A 15928-nucleotide genomic window follows, 5' to 3' on the forward strand; every position below is an offset into this window, starting at 1 on the left:
GGGAGAATTTTTTCTCAGAGTGTTTTATCTCAATATGGCTCAGAAAAGCCATCTATAGGGTAGGGTAATCTCTAGAGTTGAGGGTTCCTCCTCCTACCCCCTATAAGATAGGTATCCATAAAGCAGAGATTTCTAAGCAGTGAGAGACTTCAGTATATTAGATTAGCTTCTTGGGTTATAGTAGAATAAGATCATTAGTAGTAGAAGATCTGATATCAGGAAAACTTTTGAGTGTTTTTATTGCCATATTAGCATATGAATCTTAAAAGATTACAGAATTCAGTTAAGAGAAGCAAGCTTTTATTGAATGGGTATTTAAAGAGTGTCTTGATAAGAGAGACCTTAGATTTCTTACATAAAGCCATACTCACAAGGACCACTGTCCTTGTGATTGTAATTTGCCAGATAAAAGTCTGTGTCCTGGAGTGGTGGCTTCTGCCTGTAATCCCAGCACTTGTGGGAGGCTGAAGTGGGCGAATTATTTGAGGCCAGGAGCTGGAGATCAACTTACGCAACATGGAAAAACACAGAAATTAGCTGGGTGCGGGGACACATCTCTACTAAAAACACAGAAATTAGCTGGGTGCGGGGACACATACCCATAATCCCAGCTACTAGGGAGACTGAGGCAGGAGAATCAACTTGAACCTGGGAGGTGGAGGTTGCAGTGAGCTGAGATCTCACCACTGCACTTCAGCCTGGGTGACAGAGCGAGACTCTGTCTCAAAAAAAAAAGTTGTCCTGTGGGGAGTTGCATTGGAATATGTTGCCTTCTGTCTGTAATGTACACCACTGATAGTGTACAGAGCATGTGGCAGCATGAACCTCTGTAGCTCTGATGTGAAGAGATGTAGTATAGTGGGTATGGAGTAGGAGGGCGATTTTTAAGTGATGCTCTTTTTAGTCTTTTATAAGGGTTTTGAATGATTTGAAATTTTAAGACTGCTTTTATTCAGTCTCACTTTTGTGTATATTTGTATTTCACTTTTAAAATTCATCTCATAAAATCCACTATTGGTATCACAGCAGAACTAATACTCAAGTTTTAATCCTCTCCTGTTCTACCATCAAAATCTTAACCTTGCTTTATATTCTTCTAGTCTTTTTTCTTTTTCTCATATTTAGAAAATACTCTTTTGGAAAAAATACTTGCTCTAGTTTAGTATTCTTCATGCTGTGCCTCCAGTTTTATGTTATGGTTTAATAGTATCCCTTTGGCTTGGGGTTGGGAAGATTTCAAAGTAAGAGTGTATTAGTTATGTAATAAGCTTGAAAAGACATCTTGTGGAAATAAATCCTTGGGAAAACACTTAGATAGAAACAACATTTAGAACTCTATGAAATGGAATTTACTGAAAACTTAGAGGTGCTACTGTTTTCCTAAGCACTCTACTTGTGACAGTTAAGTGTAGATTGAGCCCAGGGCTCAGCACATTAGAGACTTAAGGAAGAAATCATTTCTTCAATTTTTCCTCTGCAGTGGTGGTGACCGCGGTGGCTTCAAAAATTTTGGTGGTAAGTGCTGAGTATCCCAAAATGTTTCAGTGGAAATGCTATATAAATCTAAAAGCCACCAATATCCCGCAGATGTAGTCAAAAGTCCTTTCTTATTACTCTGTTGAGGCTGGTGTGTGTTGTGTGCTTTAAAAAAAAAATTTATATATATATATATATACACATATATATATCAAAGTAAACATTAAAAAGCCAGAGTTGATCTCAAACAGTACAATGGGTTTCTACACAGTGAATTTGCATGAAAGAGTCTGTGGTGACCAATGAATGACACTTTCACTGGATTTTGACAATTTGTTTTTATAGAGGTAGCTGACATGGTGTTTTTAAATTATTAGGGTTGTCCAATCAGCCTTTACAACCAGAGCTTAACAAACGTGATACTAGCATAATGCTAAAGTGGCAGGTGCTGTCTAGGACAAGTTAAAGGGAATGTTGACATTCATCTTGATTTCCTAAACTTTAAATAAAACATAATTTATATATTTACTTTGTAAATCTGTGATGGTTGACTTTCAAGGATTTTGGAAGTATTGACTTTTCATGCCTTGGTTTTTTTACTATTTTTTTTTTATTTACTATTTTTTACTATTACTATTTTTTTTGTTAATGATTTTAAATGAATTGCCTTAAATAGCTCTTTTTTCTTTTCTTTTCCCTTAGGTCACAGGGATTATGGACCCAGACCAGATGCTGGTAAGGTTTATGGTGGTTTGTCACTTTACCATTAAGAAAATGTTAGTTTTCCATTTTTTGGTGGGAAAAGTGTGTGTTTGGAGGGCTTAGTATGAGAGGAAGGTTTAATTTGATAGTGGTGCCAGAACTGGGGAGCTTGCTTGCTTGCTTTCTCGCTTTCTCGCTTTCTCTGTTTCTTCTCTTCTCTTCCCTTCCCTTCCCTTCTTCTCCCCTCCCCTCCCCTCTCCTCTCCTCTCCTGTCTTTTTTGAGATGGAGTTTCGCTTGTGTTGCCCAGGCTGGAGTGCAGTGGCGCAGTCTTGGTTCACTGCAACACCCACCTGCTGGGATCAAGCAGTTCTCCTGCGTCAGCCTCCCAAGTAGCTGGGACTGCAGGTGCACGCCACCATGCCCGGCTCATTTTTTGTATTTTTAGTAGAGGCGGAGTTTCACCATGCTGGCCAGGCTGGTCTTGAACTCCTGACCTTGAGATCCGCCTGTCTCAGTATCCCACAGTGCTGGGATTACAGGCGTGAGCCACCACGCCCAGCCAGGGAGCTTTATTTCTAAAGAAATGTCAGAAAAATTCAGGAGTATTGATGGGACAGTTTGCTAGGGAAAATTGCTGTTTATGCTTTCCCATATTCTTTCTTCTGTGAAGAAATATTTGAATTTTTACTGCTAGTTAGCATTAATTATTGAAAATTACTGCAAATCAGATTTAATGAAAGAATTTATATCATTATGGAATTAGAAGTAGAAAAACTTTAAGAAAGAAAATCCTATGTTGGATTGGTAGTCTGCTTAAGTGTGCTGACTTAGTGAATTCAAGAAACGTGAATTCATACAAGAGAGAACTGTCTTGTTTTGGGTAGAGGTCACTAATTTTGTGGCTTTTTATTTAAATGAAATTCAAGGCTACAGATTTACCTGCGGAGCCTGTTGAAAGTTATAATTTAGAGGTTAAAAATCTATTTGAGCCAAAAATTTAAAATCAGAACTTTTGTTTTTATTAAGATGCCAAAGTATTCTATATGGATGGCAATTTCTGAATTATCCCTTCATGGACTGAATTTTTACACATCTTTCTTACTTTGTTGTACTAATCCAAAAGTGTGCATGTAAGGTAAGGTGTGTGTACAAGGTGCCTCTGCACTCTGGTATATACAAAGCTTATTGCAATGAATGGGAAACCAGCAGTTCTGCTTGGTGCTTTGCTTGGAAGTTCAAAGTATCAGATTTGGAGAATTTTCTACTAGAGAATCTTAAAAATGTTTAATCGTAAAGAATTAAGAGTTCTCCAGAGAAAGAAATGCTAAATTAACTCCATCTCTTCATGACCTTTAGCCCTATGTCTGATCTGAAGAGTGAGATTTGTAAGATCATCCTTAATTGGTATATAGGTATTTCACATAGTGTGGACTTGATCCACGTTACCTGAAATTTAGTTGTAAGAATTGATCAAATAATTATTGTGAATACTTCGCATGTTTATATAAGATTATTATATTGGTCCTCTCCTTTTTGTCATAGAAACAGTTGAATATTGGACAATAAATTATTGTCTTTGATTACTGAACAGAATGTGATAACCAAGGAATATGTAAAATTAACCATCACTTTTTTTCTCTTAGATTCAGAATCTGATAATTCAGATAACAACACAATCTTTGTGCAAGGACTTGGGGAGGGTGTGTCTACAGATCAAGTTGGGGAGTTCTTTAAACAAATAGGAATTATCAAGGTGAGTAAAAATATATGTTGAAAATCTCATAATGTTCTGATTACAATACATAGACTGTGTAGTAAGCCTATATACTTCAGTAAGCCTTGTCTCTTAAAATTTTATGATGCACGTGCTCATTTATGTCTGTAGACCTTTGCTAAATTTGTTGAATATATGAAGATTTTATTTCTTGCTTGTGTTTACCTTTCTGCAGTCTACCTGTGCTTTAGCTTCCATCTTAGGACTCTAAAATTAGTCTCTGCTTAGTTCTTATAACTGTGAGAAATAAAGGAGTTGCTGAGAACATTTTATAGACTGAAATACATGCAAACTCAAGTTGTTATAGCTCTTGGGAGGAGTTATTTAATGTTTATGCTGGAGATAATACGTTATCTTGTGCACTATTAACTTCATGCATGTGTTTTTCATCTCTTCAACTAGAAAACAGCCTTAGTAGTGTTTAGATAGTAGCAGTTTCTTGAAATCAGTTTACATCTGCCCTTGTTTTGATGTCTATGGAATTACCCACTTTTTTTTTTTTTTTTTTTTTTGAGACGGAATCTCACTCTTCCACCAGGCTGAAGTGCAATGGTGCGATCTTGGCTCACTGCAACATCCGCCTCCTAGGTTCAAATGATTCTCCTGCCTCAGCCTCTTGAGTAGCTGGGACTACAGGCGCGTGCCACCATGCCCAGCTAATTTTTGTATTTTTAGTGGAAATGGGGTTTCACTATGTTGGCCAGGATGGTCTTGATCTCTTGACCTCAAGTGATCTGCCTGCTTTGGCCTCCCAAAGTCCTGGGATTACAGGCATGAGCCACCGTGCCTGGCCTGCTCACTTTTTTCTTTCTGTGGGAGTTATAATTTGTTAAGGAATTAATTACACACAAAATATTTAATTTTGTTGTTGTTGTTGTCTTGAGACAGGGTCTTGCTCTGTTGCACCCAGGCTGGAGTACAGTGGCATGATCATGGATCACTACAGCCTCAATCTCCTGGGCTCAAGTGATCCTCCCACCTCAGCCTTCTGAGTAGTTGGAACCACTAGTGCATGTCCTCATGCCCAGCTAATTAAAAAAAATTTTTTTATAGAGATGAAGTCTCCCTGTTATTGCCCAGTCTGGTCTTGAGCTCCTGGACTCAAGTGCTAGGATTACATGTGTCAGCCACCATGCCTGGCCTAAATTCACAGAGTTTTTGAAAAAGTAAAAATTCTCCCTTGTCTTATCCCAGCCAAATCCCAGTGTAGTGTTTTAGAAGTTAGGTATTTACGGCCGGGCATGGTGGCTCACGCCTGTAATCCCAGCACTTCGGGACGCCGAGGCGGGCGGATCACAAGGTCAGGAGATCAAGACCATCCTGGCTAACGCGGTGAAACCCCGTCTCTCTTTTTTTTTTTTTTGGAGACGGAGTCTCGCTCTGTCTCCCAGGCTGGAGTGCAGTGGCCGGATCTCAGCTCACTGCAAGCTCTACCTCCTGGGTTTATGCCATTCTCCTGCCTCAGCCTCCCGAGTAGCTGGGACTATAGGCGCCCGCCACCTCGCCCGGTTTCTTTTTTTTTTTTTAGTAGAGACGGGGTTTCACCATGTTAGCCAGGATGGTCTCGATCTCCTGACCTCGTGATCAGCCCGTCTCAGCCTCCCAAAGTACTGGGATTACAGGCTTGAGCCACCGCGCCCGGCCGAAACCCCGTCTCTACTAAAAATACAAAAAATTAGCCAGGCGTGGGGGCATGCACCTATAGTCCCAGCTACTCGGGAGGCTGAGGCAGGAGAAGAACCTGGGAGGCAGAAGTTGCAGTGAGCCGAGATTGCACCACTGCACTCCAGCCTGGGCCACAGAGGAGTCTCAAAAAAAAAGTTACATATTTACATGAAGCATTATCTACATTTAATTTCTGTGGATTTAAAGAAATTATAAACTGGGTGTGGTGGCTGATTCCTGTCATCACAGCACTGTGGGAGGCTGAGGCAGGAAGATCACTTGAGGCCAAGGGTTTGAGACCAGCCTGAGCAATATAGCAAGACCCCATCTCTACAACAACAAAAAAGCTGGACATGGTGGCACTCGCTTGTAGTCCCAGCTACTCGGGAGGCTAAGGTGGGAGGATCTCTTGAGTCCAGGAATTTGAGGCTACAGTGAGTATGATGGTGCCACTGCATTCCAACCTGGGTGACAGAGTAAAACCCTGTCTCAATTAAAAAAAAAAAAAAAAAAGCAATTATACATAGATAAAACAGTATACTATATCATTTTTATAGCTTGGTTTTCACTTAGTGTAGCTTGGAGAGTTATGCTTGTCCAAACCTACAGGTAACTTTATATTAGGTGCATACTATTTTATAGTGTGAATATGTGAATTCCTTGCAAAAAATAAATCTTTGATTATCTAAATGATACATGATTACTTATTTTAAAAATGCTAACACCAAGTGTTTTTGTTTTTCCTCAGACAAATAAGAAGACTGGAAAACCAATGATAAATCTTTATACAGACAAGGACACAGGAAAGCCAAAGGGGGAGGCAACAGTGTCATTTGATGACCCTCCTTCAGCTAAGGCAGCCATTGACTGGTTTGATGGTATGCCTCATTCATACAGTTTTCAGCATGAAGTTTGGATAAATGTTTTCTAATCTGGCATATTCCAGAGAATATGCTCTGGGTGACAGTGGTTATATTCATGTTTACTTTTACTAAAAATACAGGCCAAAATTTTTATGTACTTTTAGAAATGAAATGAGCTCTATCCTTGTTGGTCTAGCATATTTCCTCATATCATGCCTTGTGCATGAGGCTACCCTGATACAGATGTAGAAAGTTGGCCTGGTTGACTGTATGTTATTTTTTCTTTTTAAAAAAAATTAAGAGGTACAGATGGCATTTTGTTACATGGATATATTGCATAGTGCTAAAGGCTGGGGTTTTCCTGTATCTATCACTTGAATAATTTACATTTTACCCATTAAGTGATTTATCATCCTCTGACTTTATAGTTTGAAATTTAGGCCAGGTGGCATTGCTTACGCCTATAATCCCAGCGCTTTGGGAGGCTGAGGCAGGAGGATCAGTTGAGCTCAGGAGTTGGAGACCAGCCTGGACAACGTAGTGAGAGTTCGCCTCTGCAAAAACAGAAAAAAAAAAATTTTTTTTTTTTTAATAACCTGGACATGGTGGTGTGTACCTGTGGTCCCAGTTACTTAGGAGGCTGAGGTGGAAGGATCACTTGAGCCCAGGAAGTTGAGGCTGCAGTGAGCCATGATTGAGCCACTGTGTTCCAGCCTGGGCAACAGAGCAAGAACCTGTCACAAAAATAAATAAATAAATAAAGTAAATTTTAGGCTGATTTCCCTTCAAATATAAAGTTAATACATACTTAGAAGAAATAGACTTTTTTTAATGGAAAGTAGAAGAAATGGGTAAAACATCTATAGCCCTCTACTCAAAGGTAGCCACTGATAATATTTCTTAATAATTTTCCTTCTGGTGTTTTAAAATGTATCTTACATCATAATACTCCAAATAGAGTTTTGTCTTAAGGTATTTTTCATTTAACATTTAAACATAGTCATTTCCCCATGTTACAAATTCATCATTTTTGTTGCACCCTAATTTAATAGTAACTAATACTTACTGCATGTTTACTGAGGTTTATGAGCTAAGCACAACTTTAAGAGCCTTACTCGCATTAACTCAATTTAATCTTCATAATAATCTTATGAGACATACACCCTGTTACTCCCATTTTACAGACAATGAAACTGATGCATAGAGAAGCTAAGTAATTTCCAAGACCACAGAGTAAGTGGCAGAGTCAGGATTCAAACTCAGGCATGCTGGATCTGCTCTCTCCAAAGTACTTAACTATGCTGGATTGACAGACACTTGCAGTTCCTTTCAGTTACGAGATTATTGTACCTCTGTCTTCCAAAACATAATTGTGTTATTTTACTTTTTTTTTTTTTTTTTTTGAGACGGAGTCTCGCTCTGTTGCCCAGGCTGAAGTGCAGTGGCGCGATCTCAGCTCACTGCAAGCTCTGCCTACCGAGTTCACGCCATTCTCCTGCCTCAGCCTCCCAAATAGCTGGGACTACAGGCACCTGCCACCATGCCTGGCTAATTTTTTGTATTTTTAGTAGAGATGGGGTTTCACCGTGTTAGGCAGGATGGTCTTGATCTCCTGACCTCGTGATCTGCGTGCCTCGCCTCCCAAAGTGCTGGAATTACAGGCATGAGCCACTGTGCCTGGCCAGCTGTCTTACTTCTTTAAAGGTGAGATTGTAGGTCAGGCACGGTGGCTCATGCCTGTAATCCCAGCACTTTGGGAGGCTGAGGCAGGTGGATCAGCAGTTCGAAATCAGCAGTTCGAAATCAGGCAGGTGGTCAGCAGTTCGAAATCAGCCTGGCCAACATGGTGAAACCTCGTCTCTACCAAAAATACAAAAATTAGCCGGGCGCAGTGGCGAGCGCCTGTAATCCCAGCTACTCAGGAGGCTGATACAGGAGAATTGCTTGAACCTGGGAGGTAGAGGTTGCAGTGAGCCGAGATCACACCACTACTGTACTCCAGCCTGGGTGACACACAGCAAGACTCTATCAAAAAAAAAAAGAAATTATAATACCCTATCTGTTCCCATCTCTGTATTCTTTACTTTTTTAGACTAATTGTCAGGCTTCATCACCTTGCTCTTGAAGTCTAAGTCCATTCTTTCATACTTTTCTGCTTTCATAAGAATGAGAGAAATGAATCATGAAGCTATTTCTTTCGTGTATGGTATATTCAGAAATTATAGTAACTTGTCCCCATAGGATGTATGAGCCTTTTAAACCTAACTCTATAGTTCAAATCTTGACAATTCTTATTTACTACTATTTTTTTTTAAAGTTACTAATTATTATGCTACTTTGGAAATGATCAGAAAATTTCAAATGGTACCAAGGGCATATGGTAAAATAGGAGTTTCTTTTTCACCTTTGAGCCCTAGTGATCTTGTTTCCCCTAGTAAGCACAGTAGGCAATGCATATAAGCATATGTGTAGATAAATACATACATGTTATTGCACTTGCACATGTATTCATTCCCTTAAACTGGCTTTTTTTTCCCATGTAAAAGTATTAGATACAGATTTTTTTTTTTTTTTTTTTTTTTGAGCCTGTTGCCAAGGCTAGAGTGCAGTGGCGTGATCATGGCTCACTGTATAGCCTTGACTTCCTGGGCTTAGGTGATCTCCTGCCTCAGCCTCCCAAGTAGCTAGGACTTACAGGTGCCACCACACCCAGTTAATTTTTTTGTATTTTTTATAGAGACTGGGTTTCATGATGTTGCCCAGGCTGGTCCCAAACTCCTGAGCCCAAGCTTTTCTTGGTCTCCCAAAGTGCTGTGATTGCAAGCGTGAGTTATCACGCCCGATTTTTTTTTTTTTTTTTTTTTTTTTTTGAGAAAGAGTATCCGTCTGTCTTCCAGGCTAGTATACAATGGCACGATGATAGCTCGCTGCAGCCTTGAATTCCCAGGCTCAAGTAATCCTCATGCCTCAGACTTCTGAGTAGCTAGGACTGTAGGCACATGCCACCATGCCTAGCTAATTAAAAAAATTTTTTTTCAGGTAAAGGGTCTCGCTATGTTCCTCAGGCTTGTCTCAAACTCTTGGCCTCAAGCGAGGCTTCTATCTCAGCTTCCAAAAGTGCTGAGATTGCAGGTGAGATTGCACCTGGCCTTTTTCTCCACCCCTGACACTGTCTCCTTCCCCAGGCTGGTCTCGTGCTCCTGGACTCAATTGATCTCCCACCTCAGCCTCCTGAGTAGCTGGGAGCTGGTACTACAGACACACACCACTCCACCTTATTTTTTTTTCTTTTTTTTTTTTTTTTTTTTAAGCTTGATAAGAAGTGACTGTCCCCCAGTGACAGATGTGCTCTTTTCAGTAGATAATGACATTTTTAGCACTGTTAGCGTGACTCTTTGGAATACCAGTGTATTTTAATTTCTGTGAGGACATGTCAGTTACTCCTCCGAAACCAAAAATTTCCAAGACTTTTATATTTTTGTTGATAGGTGGAGGTATAGAGTAGCATTGCTTCAAAGCCGATTTCTTTTTTCTTAGGAAAAGAATTCCATGGCAACATCATCAAAGTGTCCTTTGCCACTAGAAGACCTGAATTCATGAGAGGAGGTGGAAGTGGAGGTGGGCGGCGAGGTAAGTCCTTGTTGCACACAGTCCTGGATACTATCCAAGGTTTTAAATTTGAGTTCATATTCTGTTTCTATTTGTGTGAACTTGGTACTGCTTTTTCTCTCACCAGGTCTTTTTTCCTCTGTCTTAAAATGAGTTCGGGTACTGAATAGATTAGGTAAATGAGATATTGTAATAGCTAAGAAAGTAGTGGGAAATGGTTGTAGAAATCCCTTTGGAAAGCTGTATCGTGGTTTACTGTTCACTTGGAAATCAGGAGGCAATTTTTTTTTGGTTTTTGTGTTTTATTGAGATGGTGTCTCGCTCTACTCAGGCTGGAGTGCAGTGGCGTGATCTTGGCTCACCATAACCTCCGCCTCCTGGGTTCAAGCAATTCTCCTGCCTCAGCCTCTCAAGTAGCTGGGACTACAGGCGTGCACCACCATGTCCAGCTAATATTTGTATTTTTAGTAGAGACGAGGTTTCACTATGTTGGCCACGCTGGTCTCAAACTCCTGACCTTGTAATCCACCCACCTTGGCCTTCCAAAGTGCTGGGATTACAGGCGTGAGCCACTGTGCCTGGCGAGGCAGTTGTTTTAATGATACCTAATTAGGTAATTAATCTGACCAGTTTTTTTGTTGTTGTTGTTGTTTTTGTTTTTTGTTTTTTTTTTGAGATGGAGCTTCGCTCTGTCACCCAGGCTGGAGTGCAGTGGCACGATCTCGGCTCACTACGAGCTCCGCCTCCCTGGTTCACGCCATTCTCCTGCCTCAGCCTCCCGAGTAGCTGGGACTACAGGCGTCTGCCACCACACCCGGCTAATTTTTTGTATTTTTAGTAGAGACGGGGTTTCACCGTGTTAGCCAGGATGGTCTCCATCTCCTGACCTCGTGATCCACCCGCCTCAGCCTCTCAAAGTGCTGGGAATTACAGGCATGAGCCACCACGCCTGGCCAACTAATCTGACCAGTTTTTAAGCTACCTAATACAGTTATTGCCAGCTTTTTAAAAAAAAAATTTTATTTTAATTTTTTTTTTTTTTTTTTGAGACAGAATTTTGCTCTTGTTGCCCAGGCTGGAGTACAATGGCGCATTCTCGGCTCACCACAACCTTTCCCTCCGGGTTCAAGTGATTGTCCTGCCTCAGCTCCCGAGTGGCTGGGATTACAGGCATGTGCCACCATGCCCGGCTAATTTTGTATTTTTAGTAGAGATGAGGTTTCTCCATGTTGGTCAGGCTGTTCTCGAACTCCTGACCTGAGATGATCTGCCCACCTCGGCCTCCCAAAGTGCTGGGATTACAGGTGTGAGCTACCATGCTCGGCCCAGCTTCTTTATTTCTATTAGATTCATATACTTGTCTTTTTTGTTTTGTTTTGTTTTGTTTTGTTTTGTTTTGTTTTGTTTTGTGGGTGAATGTCACTGTGGCCTTTACATTCATATTCTCACATTTGGAGGTTGTCTTCTCACCTAATCTTCATCATGGAGATTCTCTAAGTAGGGTATAGGTTAGACATCCTAAGTTTGAAAATCTGAAATTGGAAATGCTCTGGAATCCAAAACTTTGAGCACCGACATAATGCTCAAAGGAAATGGTCATTGAAGTATTTCAGGTTTTGGGTTTTTGGATTTGGGCTGCTCAACTTGCAAGTAGAAGGCAAATATTTCAAAATCTGAAAAACCCAAAATCAGAGACAGTTTTGGTCCCAAGTATTTGGGGGAAGGGTTACTCAACCTGTATTATAGAAAATGGACTTCGAAGTTTTCTAGTGCATTATTTGCACTGTATTGTGTGCCTAGGGTCTGTTTTCAAGGTCCTTTGTTTACTAAGTACAAGACCCAAATCAAAGAATTACAAAGTCCTGCTGTAAGGGGTTAGTTTGCAGAGTGCTGCCTAAGTATTGATGGGTACCTACTCTTACGTTTTATCTGATGCTTTTCTTCTGTTTTGTTAATGTCTGCTGCTGATTTTTCTCCCCTGGCCCCATCCCCCTAGGCCGTGGAGGATATAGAGGTCGTGGAGGCTTTCAAGGGAGAGGTGGAGACCCCAAAAGTGGGGATTGGGTTTGCCCTAATCCGTAAGTATCTTGTTTACTTTGGTGAGAGTAGGGGTTGGAATTGGGGCTGGAGGGTACAGAAAGGGGTTCTGAGTCCGTTAGAAACTGTCTAGGAGCATTATATTTTCCTCCTTTCTTAGGTCATGCGGAAATATGAACTTTGCTCGAAGGAATTCCTGCAATCAGTGCAATGAGCCTAGACCAGAGGACTCTCGTCCCTCAGGAGGAGGTGGGTCAGCCTTTTAATGGCATCTGCATCATGCTTATCTTCTGACTAGCATTAAGGGGGCTTTACGTTGTTTCTGCTGGCCTCATTGTTTGCATTTCTACCTTGCAGATTTCCGGGGGAGAGGCTACGGTGGAGAGAGGGGCTACAGAGGTCGTGGGGGCAGAGGTGGAGACCGAGGCGGCTATGGTGGAGACAGAAGTGGGGGTGGCTATGGTGGAGACAGAAGCAGCGGTGGTGGCTACAGCGGAGATAGAAGTGGGGGCGGCTATGGTGGAGACAGAAGTGGGGGTGGCTATGGTGGGGACAGAGGCGGCGGCTATGGTGGGGACAGAGGAGGCGGCTATGGAGGAGACCGAGGAGGTGGCTATGGAGGAGATCGAGGTGGCTATGGAGGAGACCGAGGAGGAGGCTATGGCGGAGACCGAGGCGGCTATGGAGGAGATCGAGGAGGTTACGGAGGAGATCGAGGAGGTTATGGAGGAGATCGAGGAGGCTATGGAGGAGACAGAAGCCGGGGGGGCTATGGAGGAGACCGTGGTGGTGGCAGTGGCTACGGTGGAGACCGAAGTGGAGGCTATGGAGGAGACAGGAGTGGTGGTGGCTATGGAGGAGACCGAGGTGGGGGCTACGGAGGAGACCGAGGTGGCTATGGAGGCAAAATGGGAGGAAGGTGAGTATTAGAATGCGTTTATTAACCTTTTTACTTCACCTAGATTGAGGGGTTTGAACCACATTTTCTTTTTACCAATTTTTTGGAACTTGAATTTCCCATTGGCAGTTCTCTTAGGATGGAGAAGATGATTTAGTTTCCTGCTTAGCAATTTCTAAAATTTTGTTTTGGAACTTTTTATTTTTTAACTTTAATTTTTAATTTTTAGAGACAATAAAAATTAAATTTAGTGACAGAGACAGGGTCTTGCTCTGTCATCCAGGCTAGATTGCAGTGGTATGATCATAGCTCATTGTAACCTCAAACTCCTAGACTCAGGCAATGCTCCTGCCTCTGTCTCCCAAGTAGCTGGGACTGTAGGTGTGTGCCACCACACCTGGCCAATTTTTTAAAATTTTCTGTAGAGACAGGGTCTCACTATGTTGCCCAGGCTGGTCTCAAACTCCTGGCCTCATTCCTCCTGTCTTGGCCTCCCAAAGTGTTGGGATTACAGGTATGAGCCACAGCACCTGCTAGAAATTCTTTATTATTATTATTTTATTTATTTATTTTTTTTTGAGTCTCACTCTTTCACCCAGGCTGGAGTGCAGTGGTGCGATCTTGACTCACTGCAAGCCCTGCCTCCTGGGTTCATGCCGTTCTGCCTCAGCCTCCCGAGTAGCTGGGACTATAGGCGCCCACCACCACGCCCGGCTAATTGTTTGTATTTTTAGTAGAGACAGGTTTTCACCGTGTTAGCCAGGATGGTCTCAATCTCCTGACCTCGTGATCTGCCTGCCTCGGCCTCCCAAAGTGCTGGGATTACAGGCGTGAGCCACCGAGTGCTGCCACCTGCTGGAAATTCTTATTCATAAATCTTTATTTGTTTGGATGTATCTGTGTGTATTTTTTTCTCATAAAGATAATTGAGATTGAGAGATAATAACTTGAAACTATGTGTAAATCAGGAGTTCCTAATCTTAGTGAAGGAACATACCTTTCATAGGGTGGTTCTTTTTCAAATCATACATACTGCCCTGCAGTTATTTTTCTGGAGATTCTGGTAATAACTTTCCTAGGTGAAAACCACTGATGGGAATGCCTTGTGCACATGAATGGTGTAGCAGCAGCAGAAGTTGAAGACCAATGATAGAAAGTAACTTCAATTATTATACTAAGGACCTCTATGCCAGCGGCAATATAAGGCAGTGAGAATTAGTATAGAATATGGTTAAGAGCGTGAAGTTGGGAAACAGACTGTCTGAATTTAAATCCTAACTCTACCACTTATTAGCTGTGTGATCTTAGGAAAGTTACTTAATCCTTTGAAGTGTTGGAGTGTCAGTACTCTTTTTTTGTTTTTTGAAATGGAGTCTCGCTCTGTCGCCCAGGCTGGAGTGCAGTGGCACGAACTCGGCTCACTGCAAACTTCGCCTCCCGGGTTCACACCATTCTCCTGCCTCAGCCTCCCAAGTAGCTGGGACTACAGGCACCCGCCACCACGCCTGGCTAATATTTTGTATTTTTAGTAGAGACAAGGTTTCACTGTGCTAACCAGGATGGTCTTGATCTCCTGACCTCGTGATCTGCGTGCCTTGGCCTCCCAAAGTGCTGGGATTACTGGGTACATGAGCCACCGCACCCAGCCTGGAGTGTCAGTACTCTTATCTGTAAAATGGGGCTAATAAAACATCCTTTTCAGATTTGTATTAGATTACGTTGTACTAGTTGCTGGCCCATAGTAAGCACTATATAATTTTTAGCTATTATGAGTAACCTAATTACCATCTATTGAACACTTATTAGTGTGTGGCCAATACTGTAAAGTGTTCTTATAGTCTTTCGTTCTAGTCCTTCTGTCATCCCTATGAAGTACGTATACTTCCCATTTTACAGAGTCAGAGTCATTTAGTGTAACTTTTCCAAGGTCACATAGTAAGTGGCAGATCCAGAATTCATACATGTAAGTGCTTGCTTATTCCACTATGCCACTCTCCTATTTAGAGTGCTGGAATTGGGACAGTTTCTGATCTCCTGAAATGTTTGTGGTTTGGAGTCTTTATTCTAGGTGGAAAATTTTTAAGAGTGAAGCAAAGCTTGTTCTAGGAACTTTGTGAATCTTAAAGCTGATAAATTAGACATTTAAGTATCTTCTAGGAGTATAGAAATAAATGAGGCATGGTGTCATTCTTTAGAAATTGTCTAGCTGATGCCAATCACTAGCACCCTGAAGTAGTGTCTGATGCTCCCCCTTGGTAGAAAATTAGAATTTAGTCCGGCTCTTTATTTTTCATTCCTAGAAACGACTACAGAAATGATCAGCGCAACCGACCATACTGATGACTGTTTTGAATGTTCCTTTGTCTCTGACATGATCCATAGTGAAATTGCCAGAGTTTTGCCTGCTGCTTTCCTCGTGGCCTCTTCTTGGGTAGTGAAATTAAGTGACATTTGGATTTTTATTTGGGTGGGAGGGCTGGGACAGTTTTTCTTTTAGAAATGTCTGTTGAGAGTTCCCCCTTTAGTTTCCAACCTTCTCCCCAACCCTTGGAGCTAAATGCGTTGTAAAATATTGCCAAAATGAAAAGTGTTTTGTAATACTGCAATAAAGGCTGCTTGTTTTTGTGGACTTTTGTACATATTAGTGCATTGTTCTGTCACACACAGGACTCAGTTACATTAGACTTTAATCCTAAAGAATTAGGAAATCAATTATGTACTTCAGTAAATTAAAATGTTACTTTCAACAATATTTATTGAGCTCCTAATGTGTTTAGTGGTTCCCAGGAATGACTACAAGTCAGAATCACCTGAAGAGTTTGTTAAAATTAGATTCCTAGGTTGTTAAATTTAGATTCCTAGATTCCCAGCCCCCTAGATCTGCTGGATCAGAACTCAGTGAG

General features: G+C 41.5%; 1 protein-coding gene across 3 annotated transcripts in view; it reads left to right on the forward strand.

Annotated features, from left to right (window-relative positions):
* The window catches only part of TAF15 (TATA-box binding protein associated factor 15), a 40921-nt gene extending 25267 nt beyond the window's left edge, over positions 1 to 15654 (forward strand). For all 3 annotated transcript variants that reach the window (XM_026447589.1, XM_026447588.1, XM_026447587.1), the window contains exons 8-16: positions 1481 to 1515; positions 2179 to 2211; positions 3823 to 3932; positions 6367 to 6496; positions 10019 to 10111; positions 12087 to 12168; positions 12288 to 12376; positions 12485 to 13046; positions 15326 to 15654. In XM_026447589.1, the coding sequence (XP_026303374.1) occupies positions 1481 to 1515; positions 2179 to 2211; positions 3823 to 3932; positions 6367 to 6496; positions 10019 to 10111; positions 12087 to 12168; positions 12288 to 12376; positions 12485 to 13046; positions 15326 to 15365 (1174 nt within the window). In that variant the 3' untranslated portion in view covers positions 15366 to 15654. The remainder of the gene's footprint in view (positions 1 to 1480; positions 1516 to 2178; positions 2212 to 3822; positions 3933 to 6366; positions 6497 to 10018; positions 10112 to 12086; positions 12169 to 12287; positions 12377 to 12484; positions 13047 to 15325) is intronic.
* The last annotated feature ends 274 nt before the right edge of the window (positions 15655 to 15928 follow it).

This window comes from Piliocolobus tephrosceles, chromosome 16, assembly GCF_002776525.5.
Source record: "Piliocolobus tephrosceles isolate RC106 chromosome 16, ASM277652v3, whole genome shotgun sequence".
Classification (NCBI taxonomy): domain Eukaryota; kingdom Metazoa; phylum Chordata; class Mammalia; order Primates; family Cercopithecidae; genus Piliocolobus; species Piliocolobus tephrosceles.